This window comes from Crassostrea angulata, chromosome 1 (assembly GCF_025612915.1).
Source record: "Crassostrea angulata isolate pt1a10 chromosome 1, ASM2561291v2, whole genome shotgun sequence".
Classification (NCBI taxonomy): Eukaryota; Metazoa; Mollusca; class Bivalvia; order Ostreida; family Ostreidae; genus Magallana; species Magallana angulata.
This window is the reverse complement of record NC_069111.1, coordinates 6431318-6447877: the sequence shown is the minus strand read 5'-3', so window position 1 is coordinate 6447877 and position 16560 is coordinate 6431318. Positions and strand designations below refer to the sequence as shown.

The 16560-nt window shown below is 36.1% G+C and overlaps 3 protein-coding genes across 5 annotated transcripts; 1 reads left to right on the top strand and 2 right to left on the bottom strand.

Annotated features, from left to right (window-relative positions):
• Nucleotides 1-1231: 1231 nt before the first annotated feature.
• Nucleotides 1232-3559, bottom strand: LOC128187112 (heme transporter hrg1-A-like). 2 transcript variants are annotated; one of them, XM_052857330.1, is made up of 4 exons: nt 3373-3559; nt 2333-2500; nt 1876-1977; nt 1232-1662 (listed from the first exon to the last, which is right to left on the bottom strand). In XM_052857330.1, exons 1-4 carry the CDS (start codon nt 3518-3520, stop codon nt 1613-1615), a joined length of 468 nt encoding a protein of 155 aa, XP_052713290.1. In that variant the 5' UTR covers nt 3521-3559; the 3' UTR covers nt 1232-1612. The 2 variants fall into 2 exon arrangements, with proteins under 2 accessions (XP_052713290.1, XP_052713282.1); XM_052857322.1 differs by having other exon boundaries at nt 1232-1977.
• A 2052-nt stretch (nt 3560-5611) lies between these two features.
• On the top strand, nt 5612-9950 carry LOC128161589 (uncharacterized). 2 transcript variants are annotated; one of them, XM_052824903.1, is made up of 4 exons: nt 5612-6042; nt 6267-6579; nt 8474-8623; nt 8739-9950. In XM_052824903.1, the coding sequence occupies exons 2-4, from the start codon at nt 6282-6284 to the stop codon at nt 9104-9106; spliced, it is 816 nt and encodes a 271-aa protein (XP_052680863.1). In that variant the 5' UTR covers nt 5612-6042; nt 6267-6281; the 3' UTR covers nt 9107-9950. The 2 variants fall into 2 exon arrangements, with proteins under 2 accessions (XP_052680863.1, XP_052680872.1); XM_052824912.1 differs by lacking the exon at nt 5612-6042 and adding an exon at nt 6108-6125.
• Nucleotides 9951-12264: 2314 nt separating this feature from the next.
• On the bottom strand, nt 12265-15665 carry LOC128157088 (40S ribosomal protein S11-like). Its single transcript, XM_052819458.1, has 4 exons — nt 15639-15665; nt 14914-15042; nt 13047-13252; nt 12265-12423 (listed from the first exon to the last, which is right to left on the bottom strand). The coding sequence occupies exons 1-4, from the start codon at nt 15648-15650 to the stop codon at nt 12297-12299; spliced, it is 474 nt and encodes a 157-aa protein (XP_052675418.1). The 5' UTR covers nt 15651-15665; the 3' UTR covers nt 12265-12296.
• Between the last annotated feature and the right edge of the window lie 895 nt (nt 15666-16560).

Below are 16560 nucleotides of genomic sequence, written 5' to 3'. Positions count from 1 at the left end.
ACCCTTCGATTTCGTTACACCCGATTGCACACCTGAACCTCGTGGCAGACATGTAGTATTCCTTTCGTGGTCTTTAGATTTTATGCATTTTTTTCTTATCTTATGTTCATTTTCTGTTCGTAAATAATGCATTAACAATTTATTTGATGTTAGTATTCTCCTGGCTTTAAAAAGTGCGTAAAATTTGATAATTTCATCGCGACCGGGTAACACGGCGAGGCAAAATATACGTCCACACAGGTGAGACCTCTCAAGCGAAGTACTTTGAACTGTTTAGAGGTCTGTCCCTTATATAAGGGTTGTAGGGACAGCATTAATAAAGAGAAATATGGCGGACAGTGCCTATTTACGAGCGGTGTTCAGCTTTAATAAAAGTTTTCTAGATCTGAGCAGGTCCTGTAACTATGTTATCACTGGTCTTCACCTTGCATAGATGATGCATCTGGGCATACTTATAGACTTTAAAGACTTGGATGGTGAATCTGAGCCCTTAATTTCAGATGCTGGGGGAGATAAATGCTTTTAGAGAAGATTAAAGTTTTGGAGAAGGTGCCCTTTGATGGCCATATCTTAGTTATTATTGATCCTATCTCTTTCATGAATTATGCATCTTATGATACATATACACCTCACAGGCTTGATAGCTAAATCTGTGTTATAGGTTTTGGATGCTAGAGGAAAATAAAGTTTTTGTGCAGGTTAAAGTTTTTGGAGCAGATGCCCTGGGATGACTATATTTCAGTTATTATTGGTTCTATCTTGACTGAACATGGTTGGATGATGCATTTGAGAGGCTTGGATGCTGAATCTGAGCCGTAGGTTTCAATTTTAATTTTCAGAGTTTAATTCAGACTCGGATCAGTATAAAGTGCCTTTAATAAAAGATACTACATGAAGCAACTATTACGGTATCTGAAACTGTAAGTCAACTTGAGGTTTGCAAAAGCCTCGTCATCGCGAATATTTTTCACTGCGAAGCGATCCTTCTCGTATGGTTATTATAACAACCTTGGTCTGGATAAGGCTTGGTTGTGAACATTAATCATCACAATCAATTTATTGGAAGTAAATCACAAAATAATGTTGTCGTAAATGAAATTTGGTTTAAATTAACTGACATATATTTCATTGTTTCAAGAAATGGAATTAATTTTGCATTTTATTAGTAATATGGGTTAGTAATTTCTCCATTCCAGCGATACGTATATGCAATATTTCTCAAAAAGTTAGAAACATTTTTGTACTAAAATTTTATTTAAAAATTCCACAACAATAATTAATGCCAAGAATTAAACAATTTATACCAGCTAAGTACAATAAAAAATATCACAGTTCACTGGCATCAATATACATGTAAATCATGTATGGTTTGTTCATAGGTTTTGTAACAGTACATTCATTGAAAAATGCAATTTGAAAAATGCCCATGATTTGATATGTTAATAACAATATACATGTACAGCGTACTTGAATAGTACTGTGAATATTAAAACACGTGGACACAATGTTAGGTAATGACCATTTTTTCAATTGGTAACAACAATATAAATTTTCAAGAATGAATCAACAGTAGGACATCAGTAACAAATCAATATAAATTTCACTGTCCTTTCTACTTGTCATCTATCTGGGTACTATATCGGCCTTCACTCAAGTACAGGCCTGAAAGCAGAGAGTAATGCAAAGTACAGAACATGTGACACACAGACAGAGCGAGTGACATTATATATACAGAACATGTGATATTACAAATACAGAACAACAGTCTCACAAAATGTTGGATAAAGGTCAATTAGCTATGCTAGGAATAATTATGGCGACTGTTTACACTGTCATCAGTTTTATGAAGTAGGGAATAAGTTTGTTGGTACAAACGTTTGTAGGACCGAGAGAAATAAAGCATGAGGAATCCCCATTTCCAGGTCATGAAACACCAGACACAAGTCAAGTAAAATCCTGGACCTTCTATAATCAGTCCTGTAAAATGAGAAAAAAAGATTGAATTCATGCCAAACATTAAGTATTTGAAATAAGCAAAATAGATGTACATGTCTTATTTATGGAAACATAATTACCGGTAGTGCCATGTTGAATTTGTTTTTCTTTGAATTCTAACTACCGACTTGAATCTTCGAATTTAAAGTTGGATTATCAACTATAAAACTGATTTTTTCAACCCTGAAGTTGGAATTTCCAACTTTTAAATTGGAATTTCTAATTCTAATTTTGAAACTTAATGTTGGAATTTCCTACTTTATTCAGGAAATTTTCAACTGTAAATTTGATATTTTCGACTTTAATCTTGGAATTTCAATTTGAAATTTTTACTCACCTTGTTCATTGAGAATGGCTAAAGTGAGATATGTGACAAATCCACATACTCCAGCCAGCTGAACAAAGCAGCCCGCCAGCATTAATTGCTTCAGTGGATACGGATTGACTTCCCAGTAGTTCTTTGTGTAGGCAATGTGTATAAATAGCACCACAGAGGCAACTAGTCCTACAATTTAACAAAGTTATATATACACTATAACTTACCAAGAAATAAATAATCACTGGATCATTCTCTCCCGAGAAACATTCAATTTATCTAACTGTAATATATGTGTGTATACATAACATTGAAAGACATAACAAAATAAGTCTGTGATATATTTCTCCTTATTTACAGTTAATATCTCTGTAACATTTTGGGTGAAATAATGACAGACAAGACTGCGGTTTTAACTAGGGCCTTCTAAGTCTCTAATCAGTTACCAATACCAGATAACTGATTTGGTAAAACACCTGACTAGAGAATGGAGATTCAGGGGCCCAGGTTCGAATCCTGGTCTATAGTCATGTTATCCATCAGTTGAACTCCCATCTGGTTACTTTTGGTGAGGTTTTAACAGGTTGGGACCAATCTCTCAAATGGGATATAATAGCCCGTTTGGGATATAATAGCCCAAATGGGATATAAATTTAAAGTGCAAAAAAATTAAAAAGTTTTGGATATACTGAGGGATCAATCTCCATATAGTACAACTACAGAAAAAGTTGTTTCATCTATTCTAATGCGGATTTATATCAAAAAATTTTAAATCAAAAATTTTTATTTTTTGCACTTTAAATTTATATCCCAAACGGGCTATTATGTCCCATTTGGGAGATTGGTCCCAACCTGTTTAACCTTTGGAATTGGTATCTCTACGTACGTAAAATCCTTATTATAAAAGTAAGGAAGAAGACTATAAATACAACGTGTAAACATATACAACGTGTTTGATAGGTGACAGCTGATTACAGATAGGTGAGAATCTAGAACATGTAGAACGAGTGTACATTACTACATACACTGATACATGTGAGGCACATATGGTGATGATTTACCTGACATTAGTCCCCATATCGCCACATTCCAATTGTGGTACTTGGCTCCAAATACAGCTAGAACTGACACGCCAACTAAGATCCCGATGACAGCAAAAGTTATTCTCACTTTCATCAAACAAGACGAGGGAGGAATCGGCGGACTCATATTCGTGCCTGAGTTTCGCAACAAGTGACAAAATTATTTAAAGCCCGATCCCGATCAATTAAAAAGTCCTTAACAGAGTAGTATTTCTTTGTATAGAAATGAAAACTTTCCGCAGAGTAACAGATTTTTAGTGAGGCCTTATAATAAAGTGGAATAATATATACGTATATACGTCCCTGTATATATCCTGTGAACTTGTCATGTTTGACTTTTTTTAGTATTTGAATAGATATGGCCAGTTAGTCCTGACTTTTACCCCATTTCATTTGTAACCAGTAACAAGGGACTGTTTTCTGGTGACAAAAGTAACATATATGACAAAACTTATTATTTCCTTTCCGCTGGATGGTTCAATTTCATCCAGTAACAATGCATATGGTTACAGCTATATTCTATCGGTGACAAAAGGTAACAGAGGTGACGAGCCTTTTTCTGTTTAACAGAGGGTCTTATTTTATTTGGTTACAATGATTACAGCTATATTTTCTTGGTGACACAGGGTAACAGTGGTGACAGTCATTTTCATGATTTACAGGGGGTCTTTTTTAATGGTTACCCTAACCCCAAATTAACCCTAACCCTAATCCTAACCTAACCCTAACCCCTAACCCTAACTCTGTTTTGTAACCAGTGTTACCAGTAACCACTGTAACCTGTCACAAGTACATCAAAGTTTGACAATCATTCATAATCAAACAATGTTACTGGTTACAAATAGAAAGGGGTGAAATCAGGACTAATTTCTGGCCATATATGAACTTAAAACCATTGTTTAATCGAATATGTCAAGTTTTTTTAAAAGGAGGATGGAGAGACACCTACCCCAAACACTGCCAAGCAAATGAAAACTTCTCCAATCTTCAAAATCCTAATCCGTTGGAGGGGAGGGGGGGCGTAACTTTACATTTTGATCTATACGCGTTTCCCTCTATTTTTTTTTTATGTTTGTACAAATATTTTGTACTATGCAGCCCCCCCCCCCATGATAATGCAGTGTAGGTGCCTGACGTGTAATTTGCAGGTTATACATGTATACAGTAATGAAGTAAAGTATTTTCATCAGTTTGATCGTGAAAAATATTAAAGCAATTTTTCTTATAAAATGTTAAAGTTTCTATTTTATTCACAAATTATGCATATTTTCGGATTTATATAAATAATTAAAAGTTTTGTCCTTTTGTTGTGGTTAATTAAAGTTAATATTATTTATTAAAGATTAAAATGGTGCATATACATGTATAGAAGGCTAGACAGTCATGTATATTGCCTATGGTATGAAGTATACCTTCAACGGTATTCAACGGTCTTATATATAAAATAAACTTAAACACCCCCCCCCCCCCCCAAAAAAAAAAAAATCCCCGTCGTCATCTTCGCTAGCCAAGGGTTTATGGTCCACTTTGCTCCTCTACAACAAGAGAGTGGATCGTAAACCTTTGGCTAGCAAAGATGCTCCGTCGTCTGCCAAAAAATTGTGCAGAATGTATGCGTATAATTAATAATCAATTTTAAGAAGACATTTTCAATGATTTTATTTTCCGCAATAAATTTTGTCATTTTGGTAATTTGAATAGTTTTCCCGAACTTAATTATCTTCCAGTTCCACACCTCCGAGTCAATCTTGCACAAATAACGACACTTTTACGGACTCCGAGGACACTTATTATATCACATTCCATTTCACCTGTCTGTTAGTTTTATGTTGACTTGATTATATCGTCTTGACAGGTGGGCGCGGATCGAAGGAAATCGCCGTAAAACATGATCCACGCGTCAAGTTTACGACCACGGCGACATATTGGTCAGAATGTGGCCAGAGGTGAAAATCCCAGCGTGCAGCTTGTAGTTTATACCTGTGTCAAGCAGTCTTTTTATCTACATACTAAATAGATTTGATTGAACGCCATAAAACTTCTTTTGTGAATGGTTATGTTTGTATTGAGAAAACCTTTAAACGCACAAACACACCCCAAACGAAGAAAGATAATATTTAAACCAAATAAACACGGTACGGAATATACTACAGTGACCCGAATGGCGAATACGAAAGGAATTTCTGAAATACTATATATGTAAACCCAACAGACCATGAACAATGTAAAATAGGCAACTAAAATAGAAGTAGCTTTGTTCATAGTACTGGCGCTTCCTCTGGCTTTTAGATCTAAATTAAGTGCAGTTGGGAGTTTAATTAAAATTATATAAATTTAGATAAATGCACGCTCGCGTAATGTAGCGTCCGTATGCAAATGAATATAGGTAAATACCAAGTGATACATTGAGGAATTAAGGAAGAGGACCTTGAAGTGACTTTGTGGGTACAGGGGCATCTGTCCTTTTATCCTTGAAAATAGCTGCCTGCTTTACTTGTATCATTATTTTTTCTCGGGTCTCTAATTACAACCAACCTGTACGGTCGAGCGACAGATTGCGGAAAGTGAGAATTGGCGGTATTATGACACAGATTTTGCCGACGGGTGGAGTGACGTTCTGGACCTAGAACCCCCTTGGGAGCCCCAGAGGTAAGCTATTGCTATTTCCATGTGACATGGTTTATTCCTGACTGATACTTATCAATCAAAGACTGACTTTCCATGTGAAACTGGTACACCGGAAGAAAGTATAGAGAGTTTGCTCGATGGACTATTATTTAGTGAAATAGTGTTCGGATATTTTACTGATTTAATTATTTCGTAACACTGGATTGAGTTTCACAGTTTGATTTTTATGAATGCGTTCTCTTTAGAAATTCAGATAAGCTATGGAAGGATACGTTGCGAAGCGGGTGGACGATAAAATCCCCCTCCCAGCTCCAGTATCCCACCACCCCAGGTTCTTCAAGACCAAGTTCCGCGAAACCACCCGATTCTACCAGCTGGCCCTGTTCATGATTCCACTGGGGACGCTTTTTATCGCTATTGGAGTTTTCATTCCGCGTTGGATGGATGTCCAAATTTTTAAATTTGTTACCCTTTCAAAGGATTATAGCATCGGACTATGGGAGAAATGTGACACCCTTAAGGAAAAATGCTCCGTGCGCCTAGATTCATCGCTAAAAGGTGCGTGCGTCCGTGGCTCTTTTGTCCCTGATTGTGTTTGTTTGAATTGTTCATTTCTTTTAAACCCCCGATGGCGTTTTGTGTATTCCCCCATTTTTTTTTTAAAAGATAGTATCACTAAATCATGACTGCGCATTGCACGACTGTTTCGCTGCTGTCACTTACTTACTACATACAGAGGCCGTACTAGGTTTGACAGGTTGGCTGTACATAGAATTGCAGGCCACAACAGGCTTATCTAGTCCCACACTCCCCCTCTGGCCATAGAGTGTTTATTTTTAAGGAAGAATGCATAATATTAATAGTAAGGAATGCACCGCCATTGTATGGTGTTGGAATCAAATGACCCGAAACTAACGTATCACGAATATGTTCAATGGCCACCGAGGTGTTGACAGATAAAGATGATCATGATACGGGTATTTAAACTATTACCATAAAGGGGATTAATCAGGGGTCGAGGGACCCTTTACCCCCGGGGCTTTGTTCTGTTTATGCGTGCTAAATACCCTTTAGAGGATTTCCACTGAAAAGGCTTTTTCTTCAAAGAGGAACGAAAAAAAGAAACTTTTCAAAACATTATTTTTTTTTTAGAAATAGGATGGAAACTAGATTACATATGTGCACATACATGTACCATGCTAAACGTCCAATCAATTCAACCTAACTTCAATCTACAATGTAACTTCGATTCTCTGTTTTTGGATAAACAGTATCCCAAACGTGTTTCCCCGATCGAAACTTATAATCGAAGGTCGTATATCATTTATAATTCACATCTCTGTCATTTAAGCTCTCTATTCTCGTGTTTAAATGTTCGCCTGGAATGTTAATATTCTCCATCGGTGTCCTGTAGCCATATTAGATTATGTCCATCATATCGATAATCTGTCAAACATGGCCCCGTTCGCTACAACTATAGCCTTTCATCACAGTTTTAATATCATATAGCACCGACCTAGCTATATAGTCCTCCCGTCAACCACGACTGTTTAAAGTAGTCGCAAAAGGATCGAAATCTTTTTTAAATATGATTGATGTAAACAAACAAATTTAATAAAAATTTAGACAATTAATATTATCACATCGAGAATGTTTACATGTGCATGGATCTGGCCATGAGCTGAGCATTTTTCGCATAGATAAGTTTAAGGCTTGGCATATAGTAACTTTGAAGACCGTCCTATTCGGCTTACGAATGTGTTTACGGTCGTTTAAAGTGGTCCGTGAATCAATGATTGGGTATTTCCTGATGGTCAGCGTCAAGGTATGCGTTTGTAGGCGTGATACCTGGACCCAGTGACCGAGTTTAATGATTGATCTCTCAGGTGTTGCCTGTTATGGTTATTCATTAGGGATGGCCAGATGGTGCTTAGCTAGGGATCGAAGTATTAGGGGCACGGAGAAATTAATTCCACCTACAGTAATCACCATCGTTAACTCTGTAATTGAATTATTCACGCAAAAGTACAGACTTTAGAACATATTTAAAGTCTCAAATTTGAAATACAACATAAGAAAATAGTTCAGCAACTTCATGTAGTACTGCATTTATTGTAATCCAAAATGAATTCATCTTAATTTTCTTCACCAAAATAGTTGAGTTTTTGGTGGCATTTTGGGTTACTTTTTTTGACGAGATGAAAGTTTTAATTACTAGTGGTCCATAAAAAAAATTAATTAGGGTCGAGAGGTATAAGCTGTGAAATATGGAGATAAGAGCACTAAAAAGATACTTGAAGCTGAGAAACGAATTTTTTTTTTTACAACTGTGTACAGTTTTACAGCTACTTTTGAATCCGATTGAAAGTTTTTCTATAAAGTTTAATTTTTTAACCCAATGAGCTGATTTTATTGTTTCAGACCACTAACCTAACTTTTTCTGTTCCTGCAGACTTTGAGTTCACGGTGCGGGCCTTTGCTGTGTCGGGACTGATAGTGTCCGTCATAGCTTCCGTCCTGATCGTCCTCTGTGTGTTTGTACCCAGGTTCTCAGAGCGCACCTTGTTCCACGTGTTGACCTCAGGTACCTGTTACCTGGCAGGTAAGTGTACTTAGTAATATGCTAAAGTAAAAGACCTCCTATATGTGAAAAACTTGTATACTCATAGCAATTAATGCCATTTTCACCATTAATTTCAAATGTTCCTTTATTCCAGCCACCCTGTCCCTTGCCAGCATCACCATTTTCGCCAATGAGAACAAAATAACGAGGGCGTACACGCTGTCATATTCGTTCTACCTTATTCTGTTCGGAGCGTTTTTCTGCATTCTGTTGTCTGCTGTTTTGATTAACGTATATGTGTACAGAAAATGGAAAAATGAACATCGCATGATGAAAATTTCCCGGCGAGATTTAAGAGTGGCACAGCCGGTTCACCGCGGACGTACCAGTGATTACGGTGATGATGACCAGGATGATGTACCCAGCGAGAAGAGGCAGTACAGCGACGACGACCGCTCCAGATACAGCGAAGACATGTCCAAACACAGCGAAGACTTCTCCACGAAGCAGAGCGAGATCTGAGCGAGACCTACAGTGTGACATCGAAGGCGCTGCATTGCGTCATTGCAGGGGTCTCCATGCTGTGAGAGAATATGTCGTCTCGATATTGACCAGTATCACGGTTATATGGTATATATCTGGACCAAAAATACCTCAGTATTACACGGGAAGTATTGGAAAGAGAATCTGTATATCTGTGTAATAAAGGACACCGGTTCTTGTGTATTGTATCAATCTGGTTACACTGTATCATCGGCATATCGTGGACACAAGTTTGTCCATTCATCACTCTCCGTGTATTCAAACAATGTCTCTCATTTATTGCACGTGTTTAATATTTAAGACATGTATATATAATCATTGCTAGGGATCCATTACCCATTTTTTCCATGCAGTGTATTCTTGTATAGTGCTCATATTCAATACAAGGGGAAATTTTGTCACCCCTTAATTGGCTTTTTGAAATGGCAGACCTAAAGGATCTATTGTACAGTGTGTGTTAAAAAGTAAGGTATTTCGTCAATCAAATTGCTACATCTTGTGCAGAATTCAATGTTTCTAAGCTATGTGTGCTGAACATGAATGTCTAATTATCTGTAAATATAGCTCTGAATGTGTAATTTTTCAATTATATACATGTAAATGCATTATGATTAGTTTCACATGTACATGTATTTTCCTAGTGACAAGAAACTTGATATTGCCTTCTTTTAATGTTTTATTGTTATTTTTAGAAATGCGTTGCACTTGTAGAATTGTACACGATCTAAGGAGAGTATAACTTCACTTTAAAATATTATATTAACATTATATACTTCAGTATTTGTTTTATTGATGAGAAATAATAAAAACAAGCAAATCCCTTCATATGAATTTATGCTCCTTGATAATGATTAAATATACGTTCTGTATCAACATGTATACACTGTACAATCATGCGCGGATCTAGAGGGGGGGGGGGGGGGGGGTCGGGGGGGTCCCGACCCCCCCCCCCCCCCCCTGGAAAATGAAAATTTATTAAATTTACATAGTAAAATTATCGCGAAAATATGCCTCGGACCCCCCCTGGCAAACACAATTATCCTTTGGACCCCCCCTGGAAAAATTTTCTGGATCCGCGCATGACAATGTATACATGCATCATCTAATATCATTAGTAATTGGATACTGCAGACAAGGTGCCTGTCAGCAATGTCAGCCGATATATATCTGTGTGTGTGTGTGTGTGTGTGTGTGTGCGTGTGTGCGTGCGTGCGTGCGTGCGTGCGTGCGTGCGTGCGTGCGTGCGTGCGTGATCCTTGGTTTTAATTATGGGCATAATGAATATCGGTTATTCAAAATAGTACACGTACTTGTAACTACAAAGACCCGCACTTCACTACGTACAATATATAAATTTACATCCATTAAGTATCACCCCTATCATAAGGTTCTTCCGAACGCGGAGGACTCTCATCGTATACAACCCCTAAATGCGGGGAAGTCAACAAAAAGTATGGGGGAGTCGATTCCAACGCATGGGGGAGTCGATTTTCTTCGCTTCTGAGACGAGGGGAATTTAGATCACGCCTTTTGTAGGTATTCATAACAAGTATTTCCAAAAAATATATACCGCACGGAAGTTCTCCATTTTCCATTAATATTCTATAATTTTCCATTTGTATTGTATAATCCCCCCCCCCCCCCCGGTTCCGACGCCTACGTACACGGTGATTATAAGTTTGCTTTGCAGGTTCGAATCTAGTAGCCGTAGGAAGAAAGCGGGTCAACGCGTTTTTGTAATATTGTTACAGCGCGACGATGAACTTGTGTAAAGCTGCGTTAGCGCGACCATGTGTTGTGTAAAGTTGTGGTAGCGCGACCGCGTGTTCTGTAAAGTTACCTTAGGTGCTGTGTAAAGTTGTGCTAGCACGAATGCGTGTTCTGTAAAGTTGTGTTAGCGCGCCTGACCGTGTGTTGTTTACATTTAAAGAGGTATAGCGCACTTAATATACGATTTGGCCTCAAATATAGCGTTTTGCAAACATCGAACATTTTCAATATTATACAATATTTAGTTTAAATAAAACAAAAGAAACGCAAATTACACAATCACCATGCTCTAAGAGTCTTAATTATGTTACACGACATCATTAAAATATTCAGGTTTTGTTAGCGATATTTAGGAAAGTAGTTAGTATACGATAAAAAATTGGATATTTGACTATTTGAACCACTCTAAACCAAAGACATCCGATTAAAATTATGCTCTACAGGTACTGTAGTACACGTTTACATAGAATTAGTTTTGGTTTAACGTGGTCTTCGTACTAAAAATTAGACAAATATTTCAATTAGTGTCTTTTCTATTACAATCATGTATATCCACATATATCTAATTTACACTACTATACACAAAAAGAAATGAAAATCAAATTCCTAAACTGTAAGGAATCATGGGTCATAGGTTTTGATTATAAACTTTTTAATATTGCTAATGTCTACCAGAATAACAAAGTGGATTTTGTATTTATTAAACATGCAACAATGTTATCTAAGGGGTAATCCTACTCATCAGATTGGCACATCAGTTATGTCTTAAAACGGTCGCTGTTTAATATATGCATCTCTGTATTCAAATCCAAATGCATTGATTTAGTCTTTGAACCTTCAAAACTGCCTCGCACGATACTTTTAAAGAGGCAAGATCCACTTCCATGTTGTGACGTTCTTTATTTCAAAATAGATGTCTTACAGCTTAGCGCAATAGGGTTGAACGTCAGCTGTACTGGTCTGCAAGTCGCAAGTCCAAAGCTCTTTTTTTCCCATTTGTACCTCAAAAGTTTATAAAAGCATGTGAAATGCATGTCTGGATAAAAACTGTAGTTTCAAAATTCAAAACATTGATAACGTTTTCAATATGACTTACTTTCATCCACATTGATATCTCAAGGTGCAATTTGTCTCATATTCTTAACTAAGTACAGTGAACACAATTTTATTTACTAGTAATTTAAACTGAGCTAGTCTTTTATTTTATTATCCAACGGAGTTCAGTGACATTTATCCAAATCCGATCTTCCTTTCTATATTTTGCTCAATGTTTTATATCAGTTGAAAAAATAATAAAATAGGTAGATTTTCTGCCTTCAAAAGTTATAAATGTCAACAACTGAACACATGCAAAAAAAACAAGACAATTTTTGACAGACTTTTTTTTATTTATAGTACATTAGTATTTTTTGAATCCCTTCTTGGAATTGGCACCTCCCTTGGAGACCTTCAGGACGTTGAAGCGTACAGTTTTGCTGAGTGGTCTACATTCACCGACAGTCACAATGTCTCCCATCTCCACGTCCCTGTAAATATCCAATCAAGTACATATGTAGCTAACATAACAACTAACAGGTACCGTACATGCAGAAACATCATGCAATGGAGGACAAGTATAAACACAATAGTGACAATACATATACGAAGAAGGACATCTATAGTAGTGGGTTACAGCAACCATTTTCAATATTATCATTTTTAGACATTCATAGTTTGGAGACGCAAAATCAAAAGATAAACAAGGCTGCTTATAGACAGATGAAAAATTCCAGAAAAAAATCTTTAAACTTTTTTGGAAAGTTAGATTTGACACTTGTGCAGTAAATCAATTTTATTCTCTATTGGTATCTATGGTATCCCATTTAATCCCAATGATAAATTCAACAAACATAACTACAGTTTACAATTTAAGTAGTACAATGTAGATATACTGTGCATTCAATCTTTTCTATTGTCCAGACAAAATTCATCTACTTTAAAAGTTTTTATGGGTACCACTGTACTTTAAGCAAAGAGTTCACCAAATACTGCGCCGACTACACTTGGTCACCAAACAGTTTATACCAATATGCCTTTTTTTTAACGGAGTTAATTGAAACTTTTGCTCACTGCATAATACAACCTAGTACATTGGTTATCCTTTGATTACCTGAAGCATGGACTAAGGTGCACAGACATGTTTCTATGCCTCTTCTCGAATCTCTTGTACTTTTTAACGTAGTGCAGGTAGTCGCGTCGGATCACAATTGTTCTCTGCATTTTCATTTTCTGGACAACGCCTGTCAGAATGCGTCCACGGATGGACACGTTTCCTGTGAAGGGACATTTCTTGTCAATGTAGGTTCCAAGAATTGCCTGAAATAATGAGAAAGCAAATGAATTAGTACAGTGTTATTAAAAAAACATTTTTAAGGTTTAAAGCCAGACTTTAATGGCAAATTTTATAAAGTAATTTTTACTTAGTAAAAGAGGTCATGTTAAATACCACAATATTACACCTCAGTCTCACATTTTTCCCATCCAGGGGAAAGAAAGAACCTAAGGATGTATCTTTAATCGCAAAGGTCATTCAAGGGGGAGAAATGCGATGGTCATAACCAGATACAGTAAAACTTCGTTATCTCGAACTAAAAAGACCGTTTAAAAACTTTGAGATATCTGCGTATTCAAGATATTGAGGGTTAAATACTTAAAAATTATATGGTTGGGACTTACAAATCACTTTGACATAATTATTGCATCAGGGCTCGAAGTTGTGACTAAATAGGTCGTATATGCGACTTAAATTCAGGTTTTGCAACTTAAATTAAAAGCCAGTCGCCATTTGGCAACCAAAAATATCCACCCTGTTAATTTTTAAAAATGTTACACCGGGTTCAAAGTCTTTCAAAATGAACAAAATGGTGAACTTTTTAAACAAGACGGCATGTTTCAGTCTTATATTAATATATACAAAGAAGAAACTTCGTCCAATGAAAGTTTTATACGCAAACCTGCATGAGACAAATGTGTTTAGTAATGTTTACGAGACTCTAACATAATAAGAACGTAAACTTATTTTGTTAAGTCAATGTGAAAGAACTTCGTACAAGTTATTCATTACTCAAATCAATGTACAATTTTGGAGATTTAGTAGACTTGTCTTCCAAGAATCCAAGAAAACTTCTAGTGCTGGAAAATATTATAATAATGAGTATGATGTGTCATTTTTCATGGGATGGATGGGAATTTTTTTTTTTTTTTTTTTTTTTTGCCAGACATGAAACAGTAAATAAAAACCTTTTCAACAATACATTTTTTTCTACAGTATATTTAATGAGAGAAAATATGCAAATATATTAAGGCTATGTAAAGTTTTACTACTGGTGGCCTGAATTTGAAAATGGCGAGTTAAATTCAAAGTACCAGTAGGTTGCCATTTGGCGACATTGCCCAAAAGTCTACTTTAAGGACTGTTGCATTCAAGATACTGAAGTTCATCTATATGTCAGTTGGTTAGGTAACCAACTAGAGATTCAGGAAACCAAGGTTCAAATCCCAGTTTGATCCTTTATTATTTCTCCTACTCCATTAGACATACATAAAACAACTAGTGCAAGCATCAAGAGTCTCCATCATTGATTAAGGATGAACATCTAATGGTCAGGGCATGATCAAATTGAATTAAGGTTGAAGGGCTTCATGATAGATCGTATCACGCCACATCCACAACTGAAATGACGCCTAACATTTCCTTTTTACCTTTACTTATATAATATTAGCAATTGTATGATTACATATTTACTGAGATTTTAACATTATATCCATTTTAAATAACCATGCAAAACCCTGCTTACACCCCAAATGCACATAATACATGTCATCGATGAAATGTTTTGGACTATGTGTTACACACTTGATTTTTTATCGCAGACAAAGACATTGGAAAATGTACTGGTAAATATTCAGATCTAAAACTTGAAAATTTTGTTAATAATTTTACCAGCATATTAAGATACATCTTAGATAGTTTATACCTCTCTTGGTGTCTTAAATCCTAGACCAACACTCTTGAAATGGCGTGTGTTTTTCTGCCCTTTAACGGACATCAAATTTTTCTTGTTGTTCAGAAAAACAGTTGGCTGTTTCTGAAACGACCTCTCAGTCTGCAAGATAAAATTCATCAGATATAACTTACAAAAAAATCATGATTTAATGTAATCTACTTTACAATAACCATTATATTCGTTAATTCAAGATTCACCGCATTTATTCATCCAACATTTCAAACTTCAAATTCTGTGGAAAACCCCCTTCTGTGAATTGCAATGATTTTCAATTTCAACAGAAACCATGTGGACAAATGACCATTGGTAACATAAATGTAAAAGCATCCATATATAAATGATTTAGAAAGCAAATCATTGCAGGAGAGAATGATATTAAGCACTTTGTCAATGAGCATGATTGGTGTTCGTCTGACAGTGAAAAGGATTGCAATTCACAGAGGGGGGCACTCCACAAAATTTGTAGTTAGATATTTTGTGTATTATTATACTATGGTGAACTATTACAGACACAGGCGCCTGTGTTCCAAGAACAAAAATATCTTCATGACCATTTACATATGCTTTTACATGCTATTCTAACCCACTAAACGTTAAATGTATCATTTGTTTATTCATTTGTCGTTTTTCAAAATCCATTTTTATTTATTGAATGCGTGCTGTGGTAAAAATTGTCTCAACACGTGCGGTAGTACCTGTTCCGCCATGATTGGACGTGAGAAAAGGCCGGAATACGTTCTACGTCATCAAATGTTGCATTCTGGGAGAAAAGAGATAGTTGTACCTAGAATTGTCGTTCAGTTCATTCTGAGATAACATGAATAAAGCGCAAAGCCCAGCGTGGGCATCGTCGCACTATGTTTTAAAAGGGATGCAAGCACAACGGGTAGTCCTATATTTACAGATTAAAAGAATGCTAAAAAGAGGATATCGTCACTTAATTAATGTTATCTTGTTATTCAATAATCTGATAATTTATAGCTGCCTTATTCATAACATTTCATGATCGCGAACATTTTTTACTGCGTGAAATCTATCATAAAAATATACATATTTTCACAATGGATATACTGTATAGTTTCTAAATAATGAGACTACATGTGCAAGTGAACGTTAAATGTGGATTTTTACGAGTTGAATGTATATTTCCATGCGATTTAGGCCTACCGGATTTTAGAAAGAGACCTTTTATCTTGTTATATTACAGCTAGTGGCTAGTGGCGTCGGAAGCAAATTGAAAGTTGAGGTGCGGGGTGGGGGTGTGGTAGACCTTAATTATCAGAAATCTTAACAAGCAAAATAAAGGATTATGAGTATGGTCATGTCTAATTTTGCAAAAAAAGTAGCCCCATACACCCCCAGTTTCGACGCCTATGTATTATACATGTAAGTCATATTTAATCATCTTGTTATATTACAGCTAGTGGCTAGTGGTGTCGGAAGCAAATTGAAAGTTGAGGTGCGGGGTTGGGGTGTGGTAGACCTTAATTATCAGAAATCTTAACAAGCAAAATAAAGGATTATGGGTATGGTCATGTCTAATTTTGCAAAAAAAAGTAGCCCAATAAACCCCCAGTTTCGACGCCAATGTATTATACATATAAGTCATATTTAAAC